Raw genomic sequence first — 21,369 nt, forward strand, 5'->3', positions numbered from 1 at the left:
TGAATGGGATTTTTGAGGGGTGCTTAGAATACTGGCAAATTAAGGAAACTGTGTAATTCACCACTGGACATATGGCACAGTGCCAGCTGTGCTTGCTTTGCTGAAATGTGGTGTTTTGAACCAGGAGTGCGTTTATTTTTTTCCTTTTGCGATTCATCTTGACATTCTGTATGATAATGCCTTTCGTTCAGTATAAGCTAACTCCAGTAAAATCGCAGAAGCCTCTCTTCTCATCGCACACACTTTCTTGACATGTCAGGTGTCAGGATTTGACATGTCAGTGTCAGGTGTCAGGATTTCAAGTCTGGATTGTTAATCACACATTGGACACTGACTGGCCAGACACCACGAGTGAGGCCTCACTCATCTCCCTCAAGTGTTCTGGGTAGGTTTGCCAAGCTCCAGAACAGTAGCTGGAGATCTCTTAGGATTGCAAATGATTTCCAGGCAACTGCAATCAATTCATCTAGAGAAAATGGCCACTTTGGAAGGTGGCCTCTATGGCACTATACCCTATTAGTCCCTCCCGTCCCCAATACGTGCCCTCCACCCCCAAATCTCCAGTTCTTTCCTTGTCTGGAGTTGGCAACTAGTTTTAAATGTTATGAGAATGAAAACAGTAACAACAACAACAGGACAGCATGTTAGCATGAATGAAGATAAGAGACCGGGAAACAAAATAAGGCCACAGTCTTCCTGTTCAATATTTGGAGTCCCACAAGCCTCCATATGGCCATCTGTATAAGCACGAGATAATGTATAACTCACAAAAGCTTACACGGCAATATGTTTTGTTGGTCTTTTGGGTGCTGCTAAACACTTGTTTTATTTTCCCGCAGCAGTATAACATGGGTATCCTCTGAAATTATGGCATTTTTAGCGCTTGGTGCTGACAAGTATCACTTGCCAGGTCCTTAAAACAGGGCCAGCCTGTCAGAGACACTGCTGGTGATCTTTAGTCACACTGCCCAAAGACCTACGCACTTGCCTTTGGTGAGGCCCACGGCCCTTGAGGCAGCCCACTGAAGCAAATCATCTCAATTCAAGCACTGAAGATTCATTGCCAGGCAAGGATGAAACACTTCAACTCAGTTTGCTGTGAGAGGGTCACAGAGAATAAGGTGTTAAACTCCTTGCCTGTGCTTATCCGGTATTTTTTTAAACAAGTCATTACAAGGTTATTGCTATTTAGTCATTTTCCCTGAAGAGAAACAATCAACACGACACAAGAATAATAAGCGGACTAGGAAATAGCGCTGGGCTGACGTTCTTACCCTTAATCAATAACGCCTCCTCTGATTATTAGGAACGAACTCCTCCAGGTAACTAAAAATAATTTTAACTACCTCCTCACCTGCCAGGCGTTGGTCTCTTGTGGTTTTCCAGATAGCATCCAGAGCTCTGGCAGTGGAGCTTCTGATATGATCACTGAATGATCTTCTCAAAGGGGCTCGCACCGAGGGGTGATCCATAATGCTGAGAGAAAACCGTGACGTCCACAATATATGAAATAGACACCGCTGCAATCAGGCCTCAGCAGCAAAGGCATTCTTGGCTTAGTTATTTCCTGGGTATTTTCTCATTACTTAGCAGAGGGCTTGTCGTCAGGCGCCCCCCCCCCCCATCAAGATTCAGGCACTGCGGCTCTTACTGCAGACACAGGGAAGCGGAGAGACTGCAGGCAACCTACTGGCAAGCTGCCAAAGGGCGGCTGGCTGCCACATCTGGAAGGGCTTACCAATGAGCGAACGGTGATACTCTCATTCAGTTCTGGAGCTTTCACAGGGGGGAATAGCTATCGGCGTTGGGCTTCCTGGTTCAATAAACTGAAACGTCCTGGGCTCACACACTCTCACAAGCTCCTTTTTAAAGCCGACAAGCCCTTGCTCAACTGACAGTTCAGGTGATTTTCAATTTCAAGAGAAAGCAAACACACACACACACACACACAAAAGGAAAACCCTTTCCTGATATACCATAGTTATGTTGTTTCCAGAGTTATTTGTTTTCCCCCCTTTAGGATTACCTCTTTAAATGTCTTAAACAAAGGAACAGATTCATTTGCCTTGTTTAATTTCTAAGATGAGAAAGGTTCTTGGCATTCCAGCTTCCCTGGAAATCAGATTTACTGAAGGCTTATGAGACTTTTTCAGTGTATGGGAGTCTTGCTTTTCACTTCAGCCAACCTTGATGTTGTCCAGTTTTTTTCCAGCCGGTGGCAAGGTGTTTACGCATATGCCCGCTATTTATTTATTTTTATTTATTAGCTCATATGGCTCCCTTTCCCACAAGTGGGCTCAGGATGGCTTACAGCAGTCAAATCACAATAAAACAATGAGGTCCATTCAATATCCCAGTGCTTTAAATACTAATAGTCAACCAGAGGGGGAATAAATTAATACAAAGAAATATAATAAACAATGATTAGACTACAAGAACAATCAATGCGCAGGAAAGGGGGGAGAGAGCCAGCTAGATCAGGGGTCTGCAACCTGTGGCTCTCCAGATGTTCATGGAATACAATTCCCACCAGCCCCTGCAAGCATGGCTAATTGGGCTGCAATGGAGTCTGCAATGAAGGGCTGCAATGGAGTCTATCTAGCTCAGGAGTCTGCAACCTGTGGTTCTCCAGATGTTCATGGACTACAATTCCCATCAGGCCCTGCCAGCTTGGCCAATTGGCCATGCTGGCAGGGCCTGATGGGAATTGTAGTCCATGAACATCTGGAGAACCACAGGTTGCAGACTCCTGAGCTAGATAATTGGCCATGCTGGCAGGGCCTGATGGGAATTGTAGTCCATGAACATCTGGAGAACCACAGGTTGCAGACTCCTGAGCTAGATAATTGGCCATGCTGGCAGGGCCTGATGGGAATTGTAGTCCATGAACATCTGGAGAACCACAGGCTGCAGACTCCTGAGCTAGATAGACTCCATTGCAGCCCTCAACCATAGGCCTGGTAGAACAGCTCTGCCTTACAGGCCGAGCAAAACTGTAATAGGTCCCACAGGGCCTGGGTCTCTACCAAGTACTGAACTCTGTCACTGGCTAAAATAACAAGTGTAACATTAAGCATCTGCAGTGACAAAAAGTAACCTGGGGAAGTCATGGCGTGGGAAAAGAAGCAGAAGCGAATGGTAAAGGAGCAGGTGGGAAAGTCTCCACATGTCATATCACTCCTTTTCCCCCATCACAACACAGCAGAAGTGCCAACATGCCAGTGTGTTCCAGGCCCCCCTTTCCTGCTGAACTATGGTATATAGGTACACTGCAGCTCAGGTACAAAAGGAAAAAAAAGAAAGACTTCGACAGGACTCAAAAGGGGGAGGAGAACAAATGCAGAGTTCTTCGTTATATTTGCTGTGGTTGGAACATTTGCATAGATGCTCTCTGTAGTTTCCCTGATGAAATGGAGAAAATTGGATTTTTCGTTTCATGAGGGGAAAAATGGGATCCATGCAAGACCGGGCTCAATCTTGTGCAGATGCTCCCCAACACTTGGGGACTTTCTGCCATCCACATGCGAGAAATTCCTGTATGGAAACAATCTGAGCTGAGCGACAGTTGCATTGACACAATCACCACACTCTAATATCGAATGTGCTGTAGTATATTCCGTTAAGAATGAAGCCGGGCTTGGAAAGATCTCTCAACCTTAGATCTTAATGATTCACTAAATGCACAATCCTGAGGTAAATGTACCAAAGCCCTGATTTGGCATAAGGCAGCTTCTAGCATTAATTGCACCGTGGAATGACATGGCTGAAAGTCGGCCTGGACTGAAAACAATCATAGCGAGCTGAAACAGTTATATGATGCCAGTAAAAACAAGATGATGCTATTAGAATGAGGCGATGCCATTAAAATGACCCACTAAAAATGAGCTGAAAGGCCAGAGCATAAAATATACATTGAGCAGGCTGAAATGATATAGATGAAATAATCCTCAGGCCTAGCATTGCCAGTTCTGGATTGGGTCAATCCTGAAGATTCTGGGGGTGGAGACTGGGGAAGGGAGGGGCCTCAATGGGGTAAAATGTCATAAAGCCCTCTACAAGCAGCCATTTTCTCCAGAGGAACTGATTTCTGCAGTCTCGAAAACTGTCCTAATCCCATGAAATTTTTAGGTCCCATTGGGACACTGGCATCTTTACATGGAGCACAAGCAGAGCATAATGCATTAAAAGTGACAAGCAGCCCAATCCAAGGGGCCAGCGGGTGACTGCGGCACTACCGTTGCACTGCCCTGCCATTCCCATAGAGGCAGCATGGGGATGCTTGAAAAGCGAAAAAGCCTCCCCGCTGCTGAGAAGCCACCATTGGGCTTAATAGTCTAGAGTCTTGGCCACCTTTAGGTTAATGGCTGGGAGGAGGAGGAGGAGGAGGAGGAGGAGGAGAGTAGTAGTAGTAGTTTGGATTTATACCCCACCTTTCTCTCCTGTAGGGAGACTCAAGGTGGCTTCCAAGCTCCTTTCCCTTCCTCTCCCCACAACAGACACCTTGTGAGGTAGGTGGGGCTGAGAGAGTTCTGAAGAACTGTGACTAGCCCAAGGTCATCCAGCATGAATGTAGGAATGCAGAAACACATCTGGTTCACCAGATAAGCCTCTGCCACTCAGGTGGAGGAGTGGGGAACCAAACTCGGTTCTTCAGATTAGAATCCACCTGCTCTCAATCACTACACCACGCTGGCTCCATGCTGGGAGGAAGTTGACTAATGTTGACTCCTCCACTGACCACACCTCCACCCACTCCTGCTACACTGGTGATGGCGGCAGGGCACTGGGATGCTGCAGCCACATCAGGCAACTCATCCCAACATTGGGGAGGGTGGCAGCGGCCACATGCCAGCAGAATTGCCCTTCCACGGGGACAAGTGCCCTGGGGAGTGTAAATCCACTGGTGGAGTGGCGATCCTGCAGGCAGGTCCTGCAGGCAAATCTACCCTTTGGATAGAAAAACACTTAGTGGCAGAGGCATTCATCCCATTGGGCAAAGTGGGCAGTTGCCCAGGGCGCCCCCTTGTGGCGGGTGCCAAAAATGCAGGTTCGTTGGTGGGTTTTTTTGTATTTTCAGTGTTTTTTTCTGTTTTTGGCCTGCAGGGGACACAGTTTTTGGGCTAGCAGCACCAACATTTCAGGGATTTTTCGGGAGACTCTCCTGATGATATCACCCAGGTTTGGCGAGGTTTGGTTTAGGGAGTCCAAAGGGAGTGCCCCCATCCCCCATTGTTTCCAATGGGAGCTAATAGATGCGGACTACACCTTTGAGGGTCCATAACTTTGGACCCCCTAAACCAAACTTCACCAAACCTGGGGGGTATCATCAGTAGGGTCTCATGAAGATACTATAAAATTTTTGGTGCTGCTATCTTAATAATTGCACCCCTGAAAGCAGGCATCCCCTAAATTTCCCCAGATTCTCCTTTTAAATCCACCCCCTTCCTGCCAATGCTTGTTTTTTTCTTTCTTTTATTCTCTCAATGCCTAATAAAGGTTATTATAATTATTATTAAATCCACTCCCTTCGGCATGGATTTAAAGGGAGAATCTGAGGTCCCCAGTTTAAACATTGAAAGTGATGCTGGTTCAGGGTGGGGGAGAATGCACCCCCAAACAGCATCACTTTCAATGTTGTTTAAACTGGGGACCCCAGATTCTCCCTTTAACGTGGATTTAAAAGGAGAATCTGGGCTCCCCAGTTTAAACACCATTGAAAATGATGCTGTTTGGGGGTGGGTTCCAGCATCACTTGTTTAAACTAGGGAAAGTCCAGCTGCACAGTGGCTTACTTGCTGGGTGACACAGGGCAGCTGGACTTCCCCTCGTTACATTTATTAAAATTCAGATTCAAGCAGAATCTTTTTGAAAAATCTCTTTTTGGGTAAAGTTTTTTAGTGGCTAGACTCAGAATTTGCTTCACCTTCATTGCTACTTTGATCAGGGAAATGAGACAGTCATGGTTTAATATGCTTCAGCCTGGATGATACATCTGGAAGTGACTGAAAGGCGGGCAAGGTCATAGGGGCTGCATTTAGAAAGATAAGAATCAAAGAAAGGAGTTATTTGAGCGGTTTGACTTATTGCTACATGAGGACAGGCAAGTAGGGTTGCTAATCTCCAGGTTGTGGCTTGAGATCTCTTGGGATTACAACTGATGTCCAGACAGGAGTGATTAGTTCACCTGGAGAAAATGGCCACTTTGGAAGTCGGATCCAGATGATTTTAAACAGATCCTTATGAATTCATATGATTTTTGCATTGGAATGAAATGAAAGCACCATGAAACTAGAGAATATTTCTCAGTCTACAGGCATCACCCAAACAATCATGCATCCCATGCTCTGTGGTGCTTGAAAAACACAGATCCTCATGATTTTTGCACTAAGTCATCCCAAAATCACCAGCACATCACAACTCCAGCCATTAGCCACATGTCTGAACAAAACAATCACATATCCCACGCTTCGTGGTGCTGCAGTGGCACAAAAACCTGCTTGAAAAACATGGATCTTTGTGAATCTTCATGATTTTTCCACTTGGTCACCCCAAAATCACCAACACATCATAGCTGAAGGTCCTGGCCACATATCTGGACACAACAATCACGCATCCCACGCCAGGGGTGGAGGAAGGCAGCAAGAGGTGGCTAGCAGTGGGGTGAGTGTGGCGAGGAGTGGATAGGGGTGGGGGAGGGTGGCAAGGAGTGGCTAGAGGTGGGGGATGGTGGCCAGGGGTTGTGGGGGGAGGGAAGGCCCCCACGAGCCTGGGCCATGTCCCCACCCCCACATACGTTAGGCAGTGCAGCGGTGGTCTCGGGCAGCTGGGCGGGGCGGGGCCTGGCAGGGCTGAGGGGTGCCTGACGGCGGCGCCATCAGGCTGCTGCAGGCGGGGCAGGGTCGAGGGGGGAAGGCGGTGACCCAACAGAGGCCCAACCAGGGCATTTGTCCCCACCCAGCTCCATTATAGCTATGCCTATGCATGCATGTGTGAATGATGTGTATAAATTAGCCACCAGAGAACAAGGACCATTGACAGAAATTTATAAGCATCTCACATCACCTCAAACACATGATTTCCATCCACATATTTAGCTGTGAGTCATCAAGATATTTGTATCTTGAAAACTTCAGTGCTTTTGAGTACAGCCTGTACTATTACTAAGAACACTGTACAGTTGTCAAATTACAGTGGAGAAGCTAAGTCTATACCAGCAAGGAGCATCTAATTCTACCCACAATTACAATGAAGGATCATCTGCCAGGTTAGTAGATCATGAACAGAACGTAATGTAGATGCATTTGTGCAGGTCTTTGTAGAAGGAGATCTGTAAAATGACTAGCTCCAGACCATTAACCATGATTTATTTAACGTAGTTTCTTAATGCAGTACTATGATTTGCATTTTTCCCATGCAACCCAAGTTGCTCTGTTTTGTTTGCTGCAAAAATCTTGAAGCACTGGTAAAGAGTTTCTTTTCACTGTCTAGTCTCCCAGTTAACAGCAGGTTGAAATAAAACATATGGAATGGCAATCTATATTATTTTCAGTCCCCAGGGAGGCTGAAGTTAGTTCCCAGTTAAGTCCTAGTTCCCAGTGTCTTATTCACTTTCTTAATCCTAATTCAAATAATTTTAAAGCTCTCTGCCCCAAAATAAGGTTTGGACCACTTCACATCATACACTCCCAAACTCAGGGGACTGTGCCCTCCAAGGGGACATATACTGGTTCATGGTCCAAATCCCAGTTCTTGTGCCAGAACTCCAGTATGGTTTACCCCCAGGATAACTGTACAGAAAAAGAAAATGGGGCCCAACTGCACTCAAAATAACATTTTGGCCACACCATATCACACATTCCCCACCTTCCGTGGACTGTCCTCTGCAAGGAGATATTGGTCAGTTCCGCAAGGCATAATAATAGCAGGTTACATTTGGTATTTTACAATTCGGGTCTATTTTATCCCAGTTTTTCCCTTTGCATGGCTGCCTATGAAGAAACTGAGTTAAGACCAAGAGGAAATATTCAAATTTCTTTTGCATTAGCCTGGCTTTTTTTGTTTGTACAATGCAGATGCAGCCATGCATGCGAGAACATCCCCCGTGTAGTGCATTCTGATTGGCTGTTCCCACCTCAAAGGCGACTTAGCAGAAACAAAACTGACATGAGGTAAGGTGGGGAGAACAAGTGGTGGGTCAGGAAAAATAAAGCGGTTGGTCAGAGGTGTAGCAAGGGGCAAAAGCACCCGGTGCACAGGTCATCCTCCATCCCTGCCCCACCCCAGAACGCCCCACCACACCCAGGAATGCCCCCATCACACCCCCGGTGCATCACGCGCCCTCCGCCCCCCTGGAGCTACACCTCTGCGGTTGGGTGACCATAGCATTCCCATGGAAGCATGTTCAAAGCAGGATTTTTGAAAAAGATTGACATTTTAGCGGTTTTTTAAAAAATGGGTTGAGGGAAATATCACAGGATAATCCTGCTTTAGGAACGGGAGCTGTGCAAAGTTCTTGGCCATACCAGGATATTTCCCTATGTTAACCCGGGATATTTGTATCGTGCGGAATCAGCCATAGAGTGGTGCGTAGTCCAGACACTGGTTCTGGCATCACAAGCTTTAGATTGGATCGCTACCAATAGCCCTGGATTGCCAAGAAGATTTGAATAAAGAACTGAAACAGCTCCATGCTCTCTGCACCACAGGAATGAACAGGGAACTGGGAACCAACTTCAGCTTCATCAGTTCCCATCAGATTGAATGGAAGATAGAGCAGGATGATCTCAGTGCAATCAAGATTAATAGCAAGACCATGGCCCTTTCCACACAAACCTACATTTTGAGGCAGAAAATAAAATGTTTCCGCCATGAAGTTTTGCATTACCTTTATCCCCAAACGTTTTATTTGCAGCCTCAAAACTTTTTAAATGAATCCCCTTTGAAAATGATTCTCTGGCTGAAACGTTTTGAAACTGTCTTCAGTTGCTGTGTGATCGATTGGCTATGTTTCCCATGCATTCCTCGTTCCCTGAACGTTTCTTGGTGCCATTTTCTGAGCTCACTCAATTTCCCCTCACCTGTTTATTTGCAGCATTTCTCTGTTCTTTTGTTGGGGGGGGGGCAATCTTCGAAGCATCGAGTATACGAGAGATAGAATGAAGCACAAGGCTGTGAAACATTGAAGCATCAAGTCAACACAGAACTAAAAAAAAGAGGGGGGGGGGAGAATCACACAATGGTGTCCAGGAATCGTTTTGAGGGATACATCGTTGTAAAGGGGGCAGGGATTGAAAACGGTTTAGTATCTTTTGGGGGGATTTACGTGATTTGTATGGAAAGGGCCCACCTATCAAGTGATACATATTTTGCAAAGTTTTGAACAAAGATCTCACTGAGGGCTAAACCAGGCTTTTTTCCTGTCCCACCCATAGTTATTCAACAGGTAGATTAAAAGCAAAAACTGGGAGAATTTTCTGGAGCAGCCCCTTGTAGCACTTCATAAGGCCTTGAAGTAAAGAAAAGCAATTTTGACACTCCAACTCTCCTGCTCCTGTTGCAGCAATCCTCGCTTCGTATGAAATGTACATACATCCCCAAGCATGGGAATCTTAGAGCACCATGTGAGCCCTTTGCACATGATATACACTTAAGGGTTCATTTCTCCTAACTACTCATTCATGTGCAAGCCACGGAGATTATCTGGCTCTTTACTACTGAATACAAAGCACTATGGTTAACTAACGCCCCCACCCCTACCCAACAACACTGATTATCCCATTAGCAGCATTTTGTGGTGAGCCATAAGCCTGCTGTAAGCTGTGGTTTGTTTTTGTTTTTTTCGCTTCCAAAGTCTCTTCTGTCTCCAGATAAGCCATACCCACTTTGCCAAAGCGTTCGAACCCAATTCATTCCACACACTCCACCTAGACAGGTTTAATAATTGCCTTTTGTTGTCTGCTAAACTCCCCAATAGTGGATCTACATCGCCAACGACAGGCTCAGTGCAAGTCAGTTGGATTATAGTATATGCATAGAGGCACACGGCAAAAGGCCCCCAAACATCTTATACCTTTGCTATCTGGCATGTACTGTGGTGCCAGTACGAACCAGTGCCAAAGCATGAGATTAACAGCAATTATTTTCGTTTTAAGAATTCCCGTTGAAAGAAGCCTGTGTCTAAATGCTCTGCTGGACTGCTGCCTAATTTCACTTTATGGCTTAATTACTGCAAAAAAAGAAAGAAAGAAAGAAAGAACGAAAGAAAGAAAGAAAGAAAGAAAGAAAGAAAGAAAGAAAGGTAGTATCTCACGTTGAAGCAGAAAAAGAAGACAAGCTGCCGCTAGACCACCAAATAAAACGTTCCTAATAAACTCCCAACTTTACCAGGCTGCCTGTGCATATTTCTTTATGCTCTACTCCTCGGCGGCCTCACCTGCTGCTTGTCTAATTAGTCTTAAGCTATCCTCAAAGAAATTAGAATGTGTAGCCTTGCCCAAATCGCTGGCAGTTGCTTTTGAAGTTGTATGTATTAATGAGAGGAAATGGGACATTTATTGGAAACTGGTGCGGTGGCTTAAAACAGGGTCCTTGAAACAGGAAGGAAGTTATTAAAACTCTATTCATTAAAGCCATGTGTGGCATAGCTGGCTAGAGTGGAATCGCAGAGCATGAACCTACAAAAGCAGTGCTAAAATAGACTTGGACTGAAGAGTTTCAGGCAGGGTGTAATGTTTCAATGGGGCTTAGAAGCCCTACCCAGAAAGGGCCATCCCCCAGGCATGTAGTCTCAATCCGAGGGTCATTTAGAGTGGGTTCACACACTTTCGCATTCACCACATCTCCACCATGGGGGCCCCATCCTGCCTCTTTGCTGGGTTCGAGTGGAAATGGAAATGTCATTTTTATACCTTCCTTTCACGGTGTCCAACAAAACAGAGGCCTGCTGCTGGTTATTATGAACTTCCGTTCAGAAGCCAGATACCTCTATCTGCTAGGTGCAGGAGATACAAACCAGGGCACAGCCATCTCTACCACGTTCTACTTAAGAGCTTCCCAGGCTGATCTAGGTACACTTTTAATCAAATCCAGCCAGCCACTCTTTTCAAGGTGGCAAGAATTTCAGTGTGTTGACAATATAGCAATCATCAGATTAGTGTTGGCTACAGGCACTGGACATTTGGGGTCATCCCGACTCCTGCCACTGTTGTAGTAATTTCCTGTCAGGAGCCCATATGCAATGTGCTGAGTGATTAGACACAGTTGCCAAACGTTTCCTCTTCTAGACTTGGCACCAAAAACATGACTTGGATTGAATGTAGAATTTCTGCAGGCACAAGGCGGGCAATTTTCTGAATCCCCTATGTGACAGCCCAAAACGCATCCTGAAAAGCTGTTTCCTGAGGATAGGGGGATCTTAGAAAAAGCCAGGGGGCGAGGGGATAAAGGTCCATCACGAGAGGTATGCATTGGCAAAAATCACCTTGCACCTGTGAATAATCTAGGTGGCACCCAAGGTGAGATATGGAAGGGATTGAAATTATTATCTTCAATTTAGAAGAAGAGTTGGATTTATATCCCTCCTTTCTCTCCTGTAAGGAGACTCAAAAGGGCTTACAAACTCCTTTCCCTTCCCTCCTCACAACAAACACCCTGTGAGGTAGGTGGGGCAGAGAGAGCTCAGAAGAACTGTGACTAGCCCAAGGTCAGCCAGCTGGCGTGTGTGGGAGTGCCCAGGCTAACCTGAATTCCCCAGATAAGCCTCCACAGCTCAGGTGGCAGAGTGGGGAATCAAACCTGGTTCCTCCAGATTAGAGTACACCTGCTCTTAACCACTATGCCACTGCTGCTCCCTTACTATTATGTCAACTTGGAGTTCTATCCCATCCGCCTCACAGTGGACAGAACAATTTGGATCTGAAAATTACATGGGGAAAGGCCACTTTGGGAACTCTGTCTTGGTGAAAAGCTGGCATAGAAATGTTGTGAATAAATAAATGTGGCCTGGTCCAGTACCACTTCTCCAATTAAATCAGCTCTCCAAGTCACCTAGCTGCTTGTACATATCCTTTGGGGGAAAAAAGAGTTTAGATGATTTTGTTTGTGGGCTTCAGCTAGAGTTGCCAGCTCCACATAGGGAAATTCCTGCAGATTTTGGGGTACAGTCTGGAAAGGGAAGGTTGGGGAAGGAGAGGGTCTCCGTTGGATATTACACATAGAGTTATTTTTAGATATGGGACTTGTTTAAGTTTTATGGTTTTATTGTTCAAGATCTCAGTCTAAGAGAAGGGGGCTTGAAAAGAAAGAATGCCACAGATTCTACCTGCCAAAGTGGCCATTTTCTTCAGGGGGACAGATCTCTGTTGTCTGGAGATCAGTTTTAATTCTGGGAGATTGCCACATACTAACAGCTTCTGTTAGTGGGGTAATGTCATGATAATTGTGCAAACATGCCCAAAGAGCTCAAACTACCCCTTTCACAAATCCCAATTCAGCCTTGCAACTCAAGTCAATTGTAAGCTGTGTTCTTCAACTTGCCCAATGGGAGTACTACAAAAGCAATTAATGAAATTAGGTCTGCCTTTCTCCTTAGATCACATGTGACGAAGAGAGTGGCAATATGGTGGAAATATATAGTAAAACCATAAAACGTTGTCTATGAGCATGAAAAACAGTCAACCAGCAACAGAACCATTTACTGTATTATTCACATCAATCACAAAGGCAGCTTCAACAAACAGACCTCCAAAAAGTGGCTGACACCCTTCCTAAAATAAGCTGTGAATGAGTCCTCTCTACTACTTTTGGAGGTCCTATGTAAAGAATCAGTCCAGTAGCAGAAACTGGTATGGTGAGTGGAATCATAAGTAGAAGTTGACCAAAAGAGTGCAGTTCACACATAGGTACATACCATGGAAAAGTGGTCCTTCAAATAAGTGGATTCCAGGTCATGAAGGGCATTAAAGGTAAAGACAAGCACTTAACTTGAGCCTGGAAGCAAACAGAAATTTCAAAGCATCTTGCTGCAGTCATTAAACTGAGAGCGGCACTCTGTACTAATTGTAGTTTCCAGTTGTCTTTAAGGATATCCCCCCCTGAGAGGTCAGGATTCATTTTTTAAAATTACTTCCTGTCTTTCCTGCTCCCCTAGATTAGGCTGAAGGCAGTTTGGAATCAATATTGAGGAACAGTAATAAAAATCACTGCTACAATTAGTATTGAACTAAGACTGGCTAACCGTTGGCTTCTTGCATGCTCTGTAGGTTGGATCTAAACAACACGCTTACCACATTTCAGACAGTGACAGAATGTTTTGGTCAGAATATTTGCCACCGGTGTTGACTGCTGCAAACATTAATCCACCGTGGAAGTCTGGAACTGTCTCCCCAGGGACATTCCTCTGTCCCTGTCTGTTGCCATCTTTCACCAGCAGGTGAAGTGATTTCGTTTCACTTGGCATTCCCTCTGCAAGTCCTCCTTCCTGACCAATGTTTCAATGGCTGGGTTTTTTTTATGACTTGGTATATTTTTTAGCTGTCTTTTGAATTATTTTAATGCTGCATGGTTTTGTCATGACTTTAAATGGTTTTAAATAGTGATTTTATTATGTATGTTTTCATGTATTAGCCCTCTTGGTAGACCTTCTGAGGATGGAAAGGCAGGATATGGATTTTGTTAAATAAATTTAAATATATTGTGAAAAAAAGACTTAAAAAAATCTATGGAAGTTTCATAGTTACTGGAGATTCCATCTATTCCATTTCTTTGCTAGCTTCAGACAGGAAGATATGCATTAGCACTTCCAAGGAGAACCATAGATTCAGGTAGCTATATACCCTATTTTTAAATCAGAACTCAAAAGATAAAAGATACCAAAGATACCAAAAGATACCACGTCCTAAAAATATTATAAACGTTTTAAACATTTCACTGTTAAATCTTGATAAAATCCAAATAACTTGTCATATCAGCCTGGATACCTTGGCTGGTTCAAGCCAATCTCTATAGTTCAAACCAGTCTGCATGCAGTTGAAGCAGGACATCAACAGTCAAATGCGCCCCTATGGTGCTATTTTCATAGCAAAATAAACCTATTAGCACCTTACAGACTAATGGTATTTATTTCAATACAAGTAGGGAAACTTGTAAGGACTTGGGGGGGAACCACATTCTCCTGTCCCTCACTACTTCCTATTTCCCTTCCTTCAGAGCACCTATAGCCTCTCTAATTTTTCCTGCTTCTTCTCCTTTCCACGCATAATTCGACCTATCAATATCTACCCTCCCTTCTTCAGCTTTCTTTCCTTATCTCCTCAGGAAAACTATGGCCCAGCTTCATGGTGCCAACTGAGCTGGGCCCATTTGCACTTGGAGAAACTTGCAAGGACTTGCGGAGGGACTTCACTTTGTCCTGAATTCCCTCCTAACACTATTTCCACTTTCCTTTATCCTAGCAACTTCCATATCCTCACCTTCCTTTACTTCTTTCTTTCGCACCCACTAATCTACTTGTCTTTACCCCCATCTTATTTATTTTCTTCATGTATATCCTGCCTTTCTCCAGAATGGGGAATCCAATGCATCTTACATCATCCTCTACTTCTCCATTTTATTTTCACAACAGCTCTTCAAGGGATGCTATGCTGTGAGTGTGGCCAGGCAGCTTCATTGTCTTTTTTGGATGACTGTCTAGGTGAAGTTCATGCTGACTTTTGGCTGTTGCAGCTATTGTAACATGGCTAACTCCTTCAGAAAATGTTGAAATTACTTAAAAGCAAAGGGGTCATGATTGTTTAATGTGTGTGCATTTAAAAAACAAACAAACCTAGCACCAGTAGAACAAAAATACATTTCTTTGAGGAATCTTATTTGGTTTTATGCTTTTGGCCTACCGGTACTTCTACTTTCTCCTTTTCTGGTTACATATTGCAAACACTGATTTCCATTAAAATAAATTCTATTTTTTTTAAACTGCATGATGTAACTAACTAACTAACCAACAAACCAAGCCTTTATTGACATATATATGATGTAACTAGCTTTTTCAATCACATTTTCTCATAGTTCCCTCCTAGGGTCCACATGTACCACACAATAAATATGCAGGTAGGACTGGGCTTCTTATAAAAGGAAGATATAAAGTTGTTCCAGAAGGCAGGCTAGCCAGGTGGTTGTGATAGACTGAAGTGTTCATAGCTTTGAACTTTTAATTTTGGGAAATAAACAGGGATTCAGGACAGAAGGCTCTATTTCTCCAACCAAAATGCACACCAACTCCTTGAGGATTACAAATTCACAACACGAATTTTCATAAAGAAAAACAGTGTGTTTTTCCACTTTCATATAGTACTGTCAAAGTATCACAATGCAGCATTTCAAATGTAGATGCAATTATACTAACATGAATATAGCAATTATCGCATCAGCCAGAAAATATACGGCTTCCCACAATAAAGTAATTCTGCATAACAGACATTCAGAGCATCCATGGATCATAGCCAGAGATTGTTTCTCCATGAAGATAAATGAAGGCTGCTTGAAGTGTTATGAATTTTCAACACTAAAAGTACTTCCATGGAAAAAAGGGCAAAAACTACATATATACATAAAGTCTCATGTTCTTTCCTACACAGAAACATTTTCTCTGCCAGGAATTTAACATCTAAATCAGCCTTAAAATGCAGTCTACAATAACAGCAAATAGCAAGGAGGTATCCCTCCACTCCAGTAATAGGCTATGTTTAATTATTAATTATGTTGAAAGGTTCATAACAAATCCAAATTTGCTGTTTAAAAAGATTCTCAAATAAGACTTTCTAGTGTCCATTTTGGTAACTTTATTTTGTTCCAATCCTTTTCACTATGAAGAAACTTTTGCTGTTGAGAACTTGTGGTTCACTCATGCAATAGAAACTCTGCTCATGCTAGATTCAGGAGGAAACAGGAGGCCACAGCTTTGAGAAGCCATTCGAGGACGACATGACCAAGTAAGGTGAGAAGTACCTACTTCAGACGGCAGCCAAGATGATGCAATGCAAGGAGAGGGGAAGCTGAACCACTTGAAATCCCATCTTCTACACAGGTGTTCAACTTATAAGAGTCTTGTCCTTGGAATCTAGGCTCTAGACTAAGAATGCCCCTCGGGTTGCATCACCCTTCACCCTACTTGTATCCTCCAAACTGCATAAATAAGAGACAACCAACCAGAAAGTCTAGTAAAGCTCAGCACTGCCCATGGCCCTGTGCCTTATCAATGAATCCTTGTGACTTCCTTTCTCCTATAGCACAATAAAAAGTTGTTCCAGTACCTTCTGTAGCATCATACGGGTCTCTCAGATCTCTTCTATTTCAAGCAGGGTGCCTAGTGATTGGTGGGGTTTAGGTAAAGAAGGGACATCAGTGAGGTATACTGCCATAAAGTCCACCTTCCAAAGTAGCCATTTCCTCCAGGTGAAAATCAAACATTATCACATCTATGCTGCTAATAATATCACCAAATAGCTATGAAGTGTCAGATGCTTTAATAATACCACAGTGCTTTAAGTGAATAAAGTGCAAAGCACAATACAATGACATAAGACATCAAAGCTCAACCACAACAATTATAAGAATCCCCTACAGTTCCACTTGTAGCCAGTCTGTGCTATCCAGTTCAGTACATAAATAACATCAATATTCAGCTACTACCACAGTATGACCTTCTAGATGTGGATATGTCTATTAGGACTTCATGATTGTCTATATGAGATGATAGTCTCTAATTCTAAAGGACATGCCTTAGACGCAGTAATAATAGGTGGACTAAAGCTACTCTGTAGACAGGTGATGACTGAGAATTCACAATCTCTCTGTAAGCAAGAAAAATATTGTAAGGCTTAATAATTCACATTCTTCCGGCAGGGTGATAAGTGGCAAGAACACTGTCCGTCATAAACTTGTGTTTTTGGTAATTTTCATTAGTTCTAACATCTAGTCATGCTTCAGTATACAGGGGTCTGTTCTATATAGAATATAATCAGTATCTCTTTCACATAAGCTAATTTATCATGAATCCTCTTAACTATTCCTAATTAAACCTATTCATAAAATTGATGATAATGAATACAATAAATACACACTGATATATAAATATGTAAATAGATACCCCATAACATATATACATACTAAAAATTATTTTTAAAGCTTACACTTATAAGAGTTAACTCTGAGAACCCCTTCTATAGTATAGACTCCGTGCTCTAAATGCAGGCCATTTATCAATTAAATAAATTCAGAAGGGCAGAAAGGGTAATATAATGCAAGGTCTCCCCCTGTCATATACACATAAGAGCACCATCACTGTAGCACCCACTTGTGGTAGGATTAGAAAGACACAGTGAAGATACTGGACATTCCAACCAAGGGATAAAAATGCAGCCCGACATACTGCTCATAAGTGAAACCACACCTTAGAATCCAGTGCGTGTTTCGGTCAGGCAGTTCCATACCACAAAGATGTCAACAAGTTAGAAGGAATTCAGATAGTAGCAATATCTATGATTTAAAAGCTGAAGGGTTTGATTTACAAGGGAACATTCAAAAGGCAAAATATGCCCAGCTTAGCCAAATGAGAGCTAATGGGCTTGGAGGCAAAGGAGAAATGATAAGGGACTCCAAATATTTCAAGAACGCTTCCCGCCCCCACTCAAGCTCAGAATTAAATCATTTCAAACAATACAAAAGAGGAGAATAACGAGGTGAATGAAAACAGAGGCAAGGTTTATCAATGCAGAATATGTGGAAAGGGGAGCTAAATACCTGAGAAAAGGGAAAAAACCCCCAAACATGTCACTGCAGAACTGTATTGACTGATTACCAGAAAGACAAGCACCTGCTTTAGTCTGCAAGAAAAACAGAATGCAAATAAAACAAACAAATAAAATAAAGAATGGCAGATCTGGAGGGGGAGAGGAAAGACGGGCATGATTATTAAAGTACATGAAAAATTGAGACAAACAAACATAATTCTACAAGCAAGCAGGAAAGAAATCAGATAAAAAGGACATTCTCCTTACAAAAGTGATAACAAAGTTGAAGGTTCACTGAATACACAATATTCCAGGCATAGTAAATGGGTGGGTAGAGAGAAGCAGATCATTATATAGGTCTGGTTCCTCTGTGGGGCAGTTCCTACAAGCATAGGATGGTGGTTTTGGCAGGGAGTGGATGCTGCATTGTCAGCTGTTCAATGCAGCTGCCTTTTCTCTGGCTGATTCTTCTCACTAGTCCTCTGCCTGTTTTTATTTCTCCCTTCCTCAAGGAGCTCAGAGTGTAGCACAGAGTCTTCTCTCCATTTTATTCTCAACTCAATCTTGTCAGACTGGATTCAGAGGGACAGCGACTGGGTTCAGGTCCCTTCATCCTATGAGCTTCACAGCAGACAGAGAAATTAGCAGTTGGGTTTTCTATAAGGTGACCAGATGGTCACCTTTGTGATCCGGGACGGGGGAAGCACATGGCCTTCTGGGGCTTGCCGTTTGCCACCCTGTCACAGAGCGGCAAACGGCAAGCCCCAGAGGCCATGTGCTCCTGCGGCCGGGCGCACGGGAGACTGTTGCACTGCCTTGTGCCCCAGAAGGCAGTGCAGCAGCCTCCCAAAAAATCGGGACAATTTGCAGAACCCACGGGATGCGGGACAAATTGTTTAAAGGCGTGAGGGTCCCACCAAAAGCGGGATGGCTGGTCAGCCTAGTTTTCTAACCACTGTACCACACTGGTTCCACACTAGTTAATTGCCAGCAGGTCATGACACACAACTGTGGGCCAAAGGAAATTATTAAGATCCTGGCCTATATGGCAACAAGAAGAGGCAGCCTCTGGAGCTCTTTACGGCAGGTGGGGAAGATCGCTCAATAAACCATTATGAAAAATATTATGAAAACATTAAGGATCCTTGTGATTTTATGCACTAGGAAAATCTGCTAAGGAAGAATAACACTAATATTAGTGCCTCGTTTGAGGAAAAGACACTGTTCAGTTTGTTTCCACAGAACAGGGAGGGTTAGCTCCAAAGATACAAAAAAGGCCTGTGTCTGTGGCCAAGCCCAGTCACAGTATGTGATGACATTTGCCCAGAATGAGCTCAGCCCTTTGCCCATCAATCCCCTGCTTAGGGGGTGACCTGTTCCCTGATTTCAGGACCCTTTGGATTTTCTCTCACAACTCAAGAAGCCAAGAAGGTGCCCAGAACACACTGGTGGGCACCAGGTTTCAAAACACAGCTGCCAGTCCACTCTAAGATAAGTTCACCTGGAGAAAATGGCTTCTTTGGAAGGAGGGCTCTATGGCATTATATCCCACTGAAGTCCTTTTCCTCCCCAAATTGCACCTTCTTCAGGTTTCCCCCCAAATTTCTCCACCCTTATTTCAAAACTAGGCTTTCAAAGCCAAAGGAAAGTCCTGTAGATTCAAAGGGAGTCTCTTAGCATATCAAAATCTTAATTTTTAAGTCTTTCTAGGAAGGTTGAAGTGGGCAAAGTCAGGCATTTTTGCAAGCATCCATCAAAACATCATCAGATGCGATAGTTACACTGATATTCTAGCCCAGTGATGGTGAACCTTGTAGAGACTGGGTGCCAGGGGTGGAGCAAGGGGAAACTGCGTCCAGGGCATGCGCATACTCTAACGCCTCTGCCACTCTGCCTGCCCCCAACACCTGCCCTGGAAATGCTGTCCTGCAAAACACCCCCCGTCACATCCTTGGAACGCATTCTTCTGTTATGCTCCTCAAGAGCAGGGGCACGCGCCCAGTGTGTTGCGCACCCCTTGCCTCCTTGATGCTATGCCACTGCCAAGCGCCCAAACTGGGGCGATGGCGCGTGTGCCCACAAAGAGGGCTCTGAGTGCCACATCTGGCATGCGTGCCATAGGTTCGCCACTACTGTTCTAGCCCATCTTAAAATGTTTCTCCCTCCCCATCCCCAAAGAAAAAGGCAAAGCAATTCCCCGGACCACACACAGCTGAAGAAGGGGATCATGTGGTAAATCCCCCTTCCTTCCCTTCATACACACACACTGTCTATCTTCCTGCTGCTACTGCTGCTAATAGAAGCCTGTTTTTAAAAAACAGGCTTGTTTGAAGTAAAGTTTTAAATAGTCCTCTCAATCATCGGCGATGGCAGAAGTAGTGCAGGGGAGGTGTGGTGCAACCAAAAAGAGACGCTGCTTGTACAGTTCCTTGCAAAAGCCAATTCTGTGTTGAGGTGCTGTGTGGTTTCCAGGGCTGTATGGCCGTGTTCTAGCAGCATTCTCTCCTGACATTTCACCTGCATCTGTGGCTGGCATCTTCAGAGGATCTTATAGTAGAGAAGGAAAGCAAGTGGAATATATATACCTGTGAGTAACAATGAAGATAGCAAGGTCAATAGGTTAGAGCATCTGAATAGAAGTAGCCTGGCAAGTGAGTAACAATGAAGTATGTAGCATGTGAGTAACAATGAAGATAGCAAGGTCATTAGGTGAGGGCATCTGAATAGAAGTAGCCTGGCCTTTGTTCCCTTTGATTGTATATTGTCTATAGTCATCCTGTGTTTGTGTGGAGCTGATTAGTCACTGTCTTGACTTTAATGTTTTTCAGCACTGGAAGCCAAGTTCTGCTCATTTTCATGGTTTCTTCCTTTCTGTTGAAATTGTCCATGTGCTTGTGGATTTCAATGGCTTCTCTGTGTAGTCTGATGTAGTGGTTGTCAGAGTGGTCCAGAATTTATGTGTTTTCAAATAATATTCTGTGTCCAGGTTGGTTTATCATGTGTTTTGCTATTGCTGATTCTTCTTGCCGAAATAGTCTGCAGTGCCTTTCGTGTGCTTTGATTCGTGGCTGAGTGCTGCATTTGCTGGTTCCTATGTAGACTTGTCCACAGCTACATAGTATGCGGTAGATTCCTGCAGTAGCTAGAGGATTTATCCTTTGCTGAACGTAGCATTTGTTGAATTTTCTTAGTGGGTCTGTAGATTGTAAGTTCTTCATCAGTTTTCCTATGCGATCAGTGGTTCCCTTGATGTATGGTAAGAACACTTTCCCTCTAGATCAGTGGTTCTAAACCTTCCTAATGCCGCAACCCTTTAATACAGTTCCTCATGTTGTGGTGACCCCCAACCCTAACATTTATCCATTTTACAGATGGAGAATACAGTCTTAGGCGACCCCTGTGAAAGGGCTGTTCGACCCCCAAAGGGGTCCCGACTCACAGGTTGAGAACCACTGCTCTAGATGACTCTTTATCTTTGTTCATGTGGCTTGTTCTTGGTCTTGCAGCTCTTCTGATGTCTGTAGTAGAGTAACCATTAGCATTAAATTCATCTCGAAGGAGGTGGGGTTCACAAATACTGTTTGCG

The 21,369-nt window shown here is 43.9% G+C and overlaps 1 protein-coding gene across 4 annotated transcripts in view; it reads right to left on the reverse strand.

Moving 5' to 3' along the window:
- Positions 1–21,369, reverse strand: part of DLC1 (DLC1 Rho GTPase activating protein) — a 282,574-nt gene that overhangs the window by 150,654 nt on the left and 110,551 nt on the right. Inside the window, exon 1 of one of the 4 annotated variants that reach the window (XM_048509076.1) lies at positions 1,355–1,525. The exons of 2 other annotated variants lie outside the window; for them this stretch is intronic. In XM_048509076.1, coding sequence (XP_048365033.1) covers positions 1,355–1,472 — 118 coding nt within the window. In that variant the 5' untranslated portion in view covers positions 1,473–1,525. Of the gene's footprint in view, positions 1–1,354; positions 1,526–21,369 lie in introns of those variants that run through there. One more of the 4 variants, XM_048509077.1, reaches the window with a different exon arrangement.

Source organism: Sphaerodactylus townsendi, linkage group LG10 (assembly GCF_021028975.2).
Source record: "Sphaerodactylus townsendi isolate TG3544 linkage group LG10, MPM_Stown_v2.3, whole genome shotgun sequence".
Lineage (NCBI taxonomy): Eukaryota > Metazoa > Chordata > Lepidosauria > Squamata > Sphaerodactylidae > Sphaerodactylus > Sphaerodactylus townsendi.